At 38.8% G+C, this 9,776-nt stretch overlaps 1 protein-coding gene across 1 annotated transcript; it reads left to right on the top strand.

Moving 5' to 3' along the window:
* The first annotated feature begins 3,012 nt into the window (after positions 1-3,012).
* On the top strand, positions 3,013-6,731 carry LOC148809474 (uncharacterized). The gene is made up of 12 exons (XM_088909252.1): positions 3,013-3,047; positions 3,219-3,503; positions 3,607-3,705; positions 3,948-4,095; positions 4,185-4,486; positions 4,590-4,797; positions 4,899-5,030; positions 5,144-5,274; positions 5,365-5,571; positions 5,659-5,715; positions 5,805-6,010; positions 6,106-6,731. Exons 1-12 carry the CDS (start codon positions 3,013-3,015, stop codon positions 6,729-6,731), a joined length of 2,436 nt encoding a protein of 811 aa, XP_088765378.1.
* Positions 6,732-9,776: the final 3,045 nt, after the last annotated feature.

The following is a 9,776-nucleotide window of genomic DNA, read 5'->3' as shown; positions in this document are numbered from 1 at the left end:
AGGTAGTTTGGATGTTAATGCTTGAAACTAGACATCTTTAGAAATGGTAATTCTTTCTGAGGGCTTGGGAAACTCTATTTCTTTGAATGCACCTGCACCGTTGAATATACTTTAAACCCATGCTTAGCCATGTTTTTAAAATTAAATTATAACGATTTCTGTGTTTGATAATGGTAGCAAAGGCTTCCTCCACCCACTGCTTTGCCAAAGGGGAGTGCTGTTTTCTGGGATGGGTAGAGTCTTTGCTCGGGGTAACTTTCTGCTGAGTGCAATATACCTTTCACTTTTCACCTGCAATCGAGACAGGAGGTACAGTAACTCTGAGACTTGACTAAGGTCCTGGATATTGAATCACCACTACGATCAAGAGGTAAGACTTTACATTTTTACTTTTAAATGCATTTGCTGATAACCTTTTAAAACTAATATGCAGTTAGGCAGATGCATCTTTATTCTTAAGCGTCTCTCAGTGCATTTATATTGTTTTTACTAATCTAATATCAAGAATATCACTGTGTTGAAGCTAGAGACACAGAATATCTGCAAACACATCCTAAATACAGTGTTCCTGCACCTTTGAACTCATCCAGAATGTATCGTTTTTTGAAAGGGATTGCTGTCAGAATGCACAACTGAATCCCAAACAGAATCTCTAGTCAAATGTGATCATTTGTGAATCAGGCAAATGAGTCTCTCAGGGGCCCATTGCTCATTTTCAGACACATGTATGCAATACTTTCACCATGTGTTGAGCAATAGGGATTAAAGATACCAGATGTAAGGTTTAAAAGTGATTCTGAGGTGCAACACATCAGCGATACAGCTGGGCATCTGAAATGCGGGGTTTGAGAGCCCTTCAGGGAACACCGTACCCTAAAGGTACCAGAAGTCCACTAGTGGACTTAGGTACTAATGCTTAGTACAAGCAAAAAGTCACTGTCACCCCTGTTACAATGTGATTGCTACATATCTTTCATTCCTTTCATTACCCTTTACTTTTAAAAATGAACTCAAATTGTGTATAATGTAATAATTTAAGTAGAATAAAGTAGAAGTCATTCTGAGGTGCCACATGTGAGGGATACAGCTAGGCATCTGAAATGCAGGGTTTGAGAGCCCTTTCAGGAGCACTGCATCCATTGAGACAGACCCGTGCATGTTAAACAAATAGATTCTAATAATATAATGATCCAGTGTGTTGCACTACTTCACTGCTTCACTGCTCTATGCCGTCTGGAAATAAATCCTCAGACTGCTTACTGCCCTGGGCATGTACCAAGAAATTACAGGAGCACATCAATATACAGTATATCACTGCGTTGAAGCAGGAGACACACAATCGCATCCTAAATACAGTGTTCCGGCACCTTTGACCTCATCCAGAACGTATCATTTCTTGAAAGGGATTGCTGTCCGAATGCACATCTGAATCCCAAACAGAATCTCTAGTAAAATACGATCAGTTGTGATGTCTAGTTTCAAGCATTAACATCCAAAGTACCTGTCTTAGGTGGGGCAGTAAATTTGCCAAGCCACCTGAAAGAATTACCATTTCTAAAGATGTCTGTTGTAATTTACACACCTTGCTCCAAGGTCCAGTCAGTCAAAAGCATCTTTATTAATTAGCCTCAGTGCCTTGATATTTTTTATTAATCTAATATCAGGAATCTCACCATGTGCATGCTGAGCTGTGGAAAGTATGTATTTTTTTATGTACTGTAAAATCGAAATACCACCTCTTTCTGGTTACTTATCCTTTATTGTATAATCAGGGCCAAGTAAAACTAAATCAGTGTCACCTGCTGGGTTCAAAACGCCTTCAGGGGACACCAAATAGGAGGCACTGGACTATAAATACCCATCCATGTTATAACACACTTACCAAGGGTTTTTTAGTTTAACTCTGAGCTTTGAGAGATTTAATACCTATGGTACCCATATTCACCCTTTATTTAAGGGAAGTACACATCCTAGACACACAGGAAACCCTCTCGCCCCAAGGGACGACCGGTACTTTGGATGGTCATGATTGAACCTGGCTTACAACAGACTTCTTTGGAAATGGTAATTCTTTCACATGGCTTGGCAAACTACCTGGCCCAGCTAAGACAGGTACTTTGGATGTTAATGCTTGAAGCTAGACATCTTTGGATATGGTAATTCTTTCAGGTGGCTTAGCAAACTCCCTGCTCCAGCTAAGACAGGTACTTTGGATGTTAATGCTTGAAACTAGACATCTTTAGAAATGGCAATTCTTTCTGAGGGCTTGGGAAACTCTATTTCTTTGAATGCACTTGCACCGTTGAATATACTTTAAACCCATGCTTAGCCATGTTTTTAAAATTAAATTATAACGATTTCTGTGTTTGATAATGGTAGCAAAGGCTTCCTCCACCCACTGCTTTGCCAAAGGGGAGTGCTGTTTTCTGGGAGGGGTGGAGTCTTTGCTCGGGGTAACTTTCTGCTGAGTGCAATATACCTTTCACTTTTCACCTGCAATCGAGACAGGAGGTACAGTAACTCTGAGACTTGACTAAGGTCCTGGATATTGAATCACCACTACGATCAAGAGGTAAGACTTTATATTTTTACTTTTAAATGCATTTGCTGATAACCTTTTAAAACTAATATGCAGTCAGGCAGATGCATCTTTATTCTTAAGCGTCTCTCAGTGCATTGATATTGTTTTTACTAATCTAATATCAAGAATCTCATCATGTGATTAATTGATTAATTGCAATAGTGTAACTGCAAATGAATATAGATGAGAATGTATGTTTGTTCATATGCAATGGCATGAGCAGTTTCTCATTGCAGTGGATTTTCAGGGCCAATTCATCTTCCATCTTATACTGAATATGAAAGGTAGTTGTTTCTATATGGACTCAGTCTTTGGAATTTGTATATATATATATTTCAGTGATCCCTCAGCCATTCCTTCTGTATTGTAATTCAATTTCTCTTTTAAAATTCCTTCCCCACTTCTAGGACCTGCAGTTGCTGAACTCCACAATGGCTCCTATTGGAAAGTCTGTGACTGAGACCAAGTAAGTGTTCACTTTTTTATGAAACCATTATTTATTTTGGAGCAATGACCAATTCTTATATAAATACAATGAAATCATTATGCTCAAACTATGAGAGAGAAAATTAAGGATAATTTAAGAAATCAGTCTTAGCTTGTTTCTATACACAGATGGTATAATTTATTTTCAAAGGAAACCCGCGAGGATTCCCCTGGTGTGCAAGATGTGCCTGAATACTTTTGATCAGCTTCCTGCTCACTTGAAGAGGGCGTGTATGAAGCACGCCACGGCAGAAGAGATCAGGATGGCCTCTCAACAGGCGAGGGAGGACATGATGAATCACCTGAAGAACGGGGTCATCGTGGATTACCACAGAATAGAAATTGTGTCTGGTGAGGCAAACAGGATAGCGGTTGTAAGACTGCTAGAGTCCTCGGGCCTTTTTGTACGTGGGAAGCCTGAAGACACATTGGCACGGTGAGATATTTTTAATATGTAAGGCTTCTGTAGTTTCTTTTTGAAATCATTGTTACAACATATTATGTAAAAGCATGTTGAAAAGAATCTACCTGCATTCCAGCGGCCCTGAGCAAGAGGCCACTGTCCAGGAGGAAGAGATGCCAGAGGCTGCTCCAGAAACTGAAGCAGAAGCGGAGGAGGAAGGGGAAGATGGGGAACAGTAAGACTCTCTGCTCAATAGGGTTTCTAGTGCTTTATTTTTTATTTGCACGTTGTATGTATAAAATTAGATTTTGTTTCACAGAGGCAAGAAAAAATGTAGCCTTAATTGGGATGTCAGTGAATTGGTAGATATACACATTCACACAGGGCCACATCTAAAGCCATTTTCTCCCAGAAGCCAACTAAGAAAACGGAAACACTTATAATACATGTAATTGTCCATGTGTCTTATATCTACAGGGTGTCAGTTAAAGGTAATCTAAAAGCTCTCCGAAAAAGAGTTGCCCTGGCTGGACTTTACAGAAAACACTCTCTTGATTCTCCTCTCCTGGCTGGCTTTAAACAATACCTTATCCAGGGCCTGGGAATGGTAAACTGCTCCAAGGAGGTAGGTATTTGGTACATGGTTTTACTCGGCTTAAACTTCACAGGATGTTGGTCATAAAAATAATGACTTTCTCTATATATGTTTTTCAGGTTGAAAATGTCTCCAGGTTCCTGTTTTTTATGGATCCATCAGATGTTTCCTTAAGTTTTCTGAAGGACATTTCCAAAATGCAGACATTTGTTTCCCAGTTGAAGATGACTGGGTTGTCTCACCAGACCATTGCAGGTTATATCATTAATATCAGCAGATTCCTGCTCTTCATCCGAAAAAACACTAACCTGCAAGTGGAGGATCCCAGTCTAGCTAAGAGTTTAATAGACTTCCAGAGCAATCTAAAGGATATAAAAAAGAGAAACAACAAGAGTGTCAGACAGGAAATAACCAGAAAGAGGTACTTTACTTATTAAATGTTGGTTCAACTTGTACTTGCTTTTCTATTCAAACACATGAATTTTGCCTTTTGGAGGCTGATAGTATTGTTCTCTCTCCCCCAGACTAACACAGCTGCAGAGTCCTCCACCTAAACTAAGCGATTGCTTGAAGGTGTTGAGTGTTGCAAAGAAAGATGTGCAGCGGATACTGGGCAAGACACACGCCTCTGCAGACATCACCACAAGTGAACGGATTGTTGTGATGCTTTACCTGCAGGCCATTCTCCAGCTGAAGCACCTTCAGCGCCCAGGGGTGGTAAAGAATATGACAGTAAGCATCCCTTCATACAACCAAGAATTTTGATTATAGATGTTCTTTTCGAGAAATTGTTTTTAATTAATATTTGTACTAAAAAAATCTTCTGAATTCAGGTCCTGGATTGGATACGGCGAAAAATTGTTGTGAATAAAAGTGGGCAAAACAGGGTAATAATCTCTGTCAAAGAGCGCATGGCTGCAACTCAGCGACTAGCTTCCTTTGCACTAAATGAAGAAGAGGAAAAGGTGAGTTGAAGGTTATATTTTGATATTTCATTGCTAAAAACTGTCTTTAGCATTCAATGGTATGTGAAGAATACTGCATTTAAACTGCATTTTTATTTTTTTTATTTTCTCAGATGTTTCACTGCTACTTCATTAACTTACGCTGTGATGCAAACTGCAGGATGGAAATAGAACATTTTTTTGTGTATGCAGGAGGAGAACCAGTTCACAATCCTACCTATGATCTGCGAAGACTGCATGAGAAGTAAATTGAATTATATAATTATTTTGATGTATTTTCTTTTTACTTTTCTGTGGCTTGAAAACAACTATTTTATATATGTTTGTTTTGCAGGTACCACCTACCACTGATTACTTGCTATGTTGCAAGAAGGGCATTTGAAATGGAAATAAAGAAGCTACCTATTGATCAGAAAACTGTCCTGAATGATTATTTAGGTGTTTCAAATGGAACTGTTGAAAACCTAGCCAGAAGGCTGACAGATGAGGACATGTGCTCAGCCAGCGAACTAATTCATGGCATTGTAGAAGCAGGATCTCTGTAAGTGTCACAGTGATATCCAAATTCAGTATTTGAAAGTCAATATTTAGGATAAACATAAATTTCTCATATTTTTTTAAACTTCAGTTCATCATCAGGAGAGCAATCTTCAGGCTATGGACAAGAACGTACAGCTGCTATACGGTAAGTTTTAATTCAATATCCCTCTTTCAGTTACCTTTTAGCCACTCTGTCTTAGATCTGAGATATTTAAGTTTTCTTTTTATAAATAGGTCCACTGTGGCAGCTGCTGCATATAGATGCCCAAAGATGGATGATGCTGCAGCCTTCCAGAAGCTGATACAGATTTTTCCCGTGACATTAGATGGGCAGCCTCCTAGAAAGAAAGAGCGCCTGAGAGTGACCGGCATTCACGATCGCCACTGTTACAATAGATGGAGAGCTGAGCAGAGGAAAAGGAGGCAACAGAACATATTCGGTAAGAACAGGATTTCTTCCCTTTTTAAAGAGTAATATTTCAAGAGTCTATTACTGGATATATTCTTTGGGTGGATTTCTGATATCTCACTACAGATCAATACAATAGACGGTTACCAACAGAAAGCCAAGTGACCCATTATATAGAAAAAATGGGATGGTCAACCAATACACCAGCTGTGTCCGAGGTACTTCAGAACTGGAAGCCGCATGTAGAAGTCCAACCAAATGGCAAGGACATTGAAAATCTGGTAAAACTCCAAACCTGGAGAGGCCTGCACATCGTTGACGATCCTGTGAAAGGGAAGAAGGTTATAACTTCCAGGCGTTTCCAGAAGGGAGAGGTGGTATGTGATTACCATGGCAAGGTTATCACAAAGACAGCTGGAGAAGCCCTAATGGCACAGATGGCAGAAGGAGACATGGGATATCTATTCTTTTTTGATGGACCTAAACAAAAAATGTGCATTGATTCGCGTGAAGAACACTGCACCTGCCACCCGGATATGGACACAATTGGAAGGCGCATAAATCATTCAAACAAAAAAGCCAACCTCAGACCAATTAAAGAATCTTTTGTAATTGACGAAAAGACTGACATAACAATTCTGTTCTTGGCAAAAAGAGAGATTGTAGTGGGAGAAGAGCTCCTATATGATTACGGTGTCTCCAGGAAGTCGTTTAATGGAGAAGGACAATCTCTGGAGTGGTTGGACGAATGATCATAAAATAAAGCTTTTATCTCCTCTGCCTCTCCACGGCAGAGGAGATCAGGATGACCTCTCAACAGGCGAGGAAGGACATGATAAATCACCTGAAAAACGGGGTCATCGTGGATTACAACAGAATAGAGATCGTGTCTGGTGAGGCAAACAGGACAGTGGTTGTAAGACTGCTGGAGTCCTTGGGCCTTTTTGTACATGGGAAGCCTGAAGACACATTGGCACGGTGAGATATTTTTAATTTGTAAGGCTTCTGTAGTTTCTTTTTGAAATCATTGTTACAACATATTATGTAAAAGCATGTTGAAAAGAATCTACCTAATAAAATAAAATAAATATGCCAACCTGTATCACAATCACAAACCCCTACTCTTAAGGGCGCTCCAGCCCTTCCTGATTTGCCTCATTCCCCGCATCTGTTCCTTGTTCCTACCCTGTTTCAGTTCAACTTTAAAAGCCAGGCGCTCACTTCACTCGAGGCTCTGCACCTGATCTCCGCATCGTGTGAGCCCGGGTCCTGGTTGTGCCTGGCTCCGTTGTGTTTTTAGCTTCCTGCTCCTGTTCCTGTTCCATTTGTTACTGCTAAAAAATGCCACATGCTTTAAACAAAACAAAAAAAGATTTAAAGATGTGAACCATTTCTTAAATTTGTTGACACTATCTGAACAGCACAGCATTCCCAGAATGGACAATGGAGTTTTCAGCAGCATTAGACGGGCAGCCTCTTGGGAAGAGAGAAGGAATGAGACCGACTGGACTTCATTAATGACACCGTTCTTATTGAAAGAGAACAGAAAGATAAGTCTGGATAATAATTCTTACTCTGATTTTATTATTATTTTCTTTCATTATCTACAAAATAGATTTTTGATAAGCTTCTTTTGAAACTGCCCAACATTACCAAACAGAAGATTGTTTTGGCAGGACACCATTTGTGCATCAAAAGCACCGGAGAGGTGTATATGACAGCCTATTTTCTGCCACTGAAATACTAATTGCTTCATTTCAGTTCATCCTTAGGCGAGCAGAAGAAAAAGAAGTTTGATGGAATTGGATGGAATTCCTCTTGGGAAGAAAGATAACAGAGACTGACTGGACTTCAAGAACAGCACCTTTCTGATTCACAGCGAACAGAACACAAAAGATGAGTCTAGGGAACAATTGCTTTATTTTCTTAATTAAAATTTCTGAAATGTTTAAGGACAACAGCAATGAACATTGTTAATGAGTTAGAGGTTAGATAGACCTGTATTTCCAGTGGTTTGTCATTTCGACAATGTTTTAAAATTGAATTTCTATAAAGTGGACACCCTTGACATACACAAAATGAAACCATTTCATTTTCATTTTGGAGCTAAACTGCAGGAAACATTTTTTCAGTAAACTGTTAAAAGCATATTATGGTCTGAAAGCCAAGATATTATTTGTGACCACATTAATTAATTACTTTTTAAACTGTAAAGCAATAATCTGCCAACATGGCTAGTTTCTATCACTGAGCTGGGATTTCTAGTTACGACAGAGATCAGTTTCTTAAACAGAATAAAATTGTCTCCATCCTGGAAATTCAGTCACGAATTTGAATAGGGCTTATGGTATTTGATCAGTTTCACAGCCTAATTCTACTGTATTCGTTTTTTAAATGATTCACAATTGTGAATATTAGAAATATTAATGCACAGAGTTCCTTAGGCTTTTATTTTTTAATTTTGTTGTCAACACAATCATAATGATTATGCATATGCTATTTTTTGTAGCTGTCACCTGCCATTCACTACCAGAAAAGATGCAAGGATGTACATGAAGAGGTGTGATGACCACGACGACAGTGCCGTGGCTCAGGACGAAATCACAAATTTTCACCTGCCTAACACCTTTGGAAGAAGAAATCAATAATACAGAAAAACCTCCAAACTATTTTTCTAATTGTATTATGTTAGCATACCCAGAGGGGTTGGGCAGCCAGTTGATCTTGGACCCCTAGAGGTTTTTTTTTCCTCCTAACTAAGGAGTTTTTGGTTCCTCTCCTCAGTTATCTTCTGGCTTTTACTCTTTCACATCATGTATCATCACCCAGCTATGTTAAGTGCCCCAGGTCAACCTTGTTATGAAAGATGTTATATAAAAATCAATTGAATTTAATTATACTAGTTGTGAATGCTGTCATATTTTATTGCCATAATTTCTAAAAAAATAATAAACATTATTGTGCAATTAGCTTTTTCAAGCTTTTGATTATCTATATAATTTCAATACAACTTCTAATTGTGATCATCATGAACAATGACTGCTTCTTGTTTTGGGATTAAAATAAATTTTTATAACTAAAAAATGTATGAAACAAACTGTGAGATTGCAATATATTAAAATTGGCCCCTCATTGTTCTGTGATTCTTACCAATTGCGCAGACCACAGCAGGTCAAAGGAATTCACAGATAACTCTACTCTGAGAATTTGGTAAGTTTAGTGAGGAGTGTTTAGTGAAGCGACCAGGGGTGAATATGATCATTTACCCCAAGTCCAGTAGTAGAAGCACTAAGTCAATGTCACCCTTGCTACAATGTGATTGCTACATATCTTCATTTGTTGGTTTTTAAGGAGTAAGAGTGCCGAGGGTCTAAATCTGCGATCCAGTGTGTTGAAGTATTTCACAACACTACCTGTAGCCCATCTGGAAATAAATCCTCATTCTGATTATTGCCCTGGGCATGTACCAATAAATCACTGAGCATATATATATATATATCACTGTGTTGAAGCTAGAGACACAGAATCACTGCAAACACATCCTAAATACAGTGCTCCTGCACCTAACCGTAACCCTAACCTACCTAATGATTTAAGTAGAATAGATTCTAATAATGTAATGATAAAGTGTGTTGCACTACTTCACTGCATCAAAGCTCTATGCCGTCTGGAAATAAATCCTCAGACTGCTTATTGCCCTGGGCATGTACCTATAAATCACTGAGCATATATATATATCACTGTGTTGAAGCTAGAGACACAGAATCACTGCAAACACATCCTAAACACAGTGTTCC

The sequence above is a fragment of the Atractosteus spatula genome, unplaced genomic scaffold (genome assembly GCF_055471065.1).
Source record: "Atractosteus spatula isolate fAtrSpa1 unplaced genomic scaffold, fAtrSpa1.hap1 Scaffold_127, whole genome shotgun sequence".
NCBI classification, from domain to species: Eukaryota; Metazoa; Chordata; class Actinopteri; order Semionotiformes; family Lepisosteidae; genus Atractosteus; species Atractosteus spatula.
Note: the sequence above shows the minus strand (reverse complement) of the source record. Positions and strands in the feature narration are given on the sequence as shown.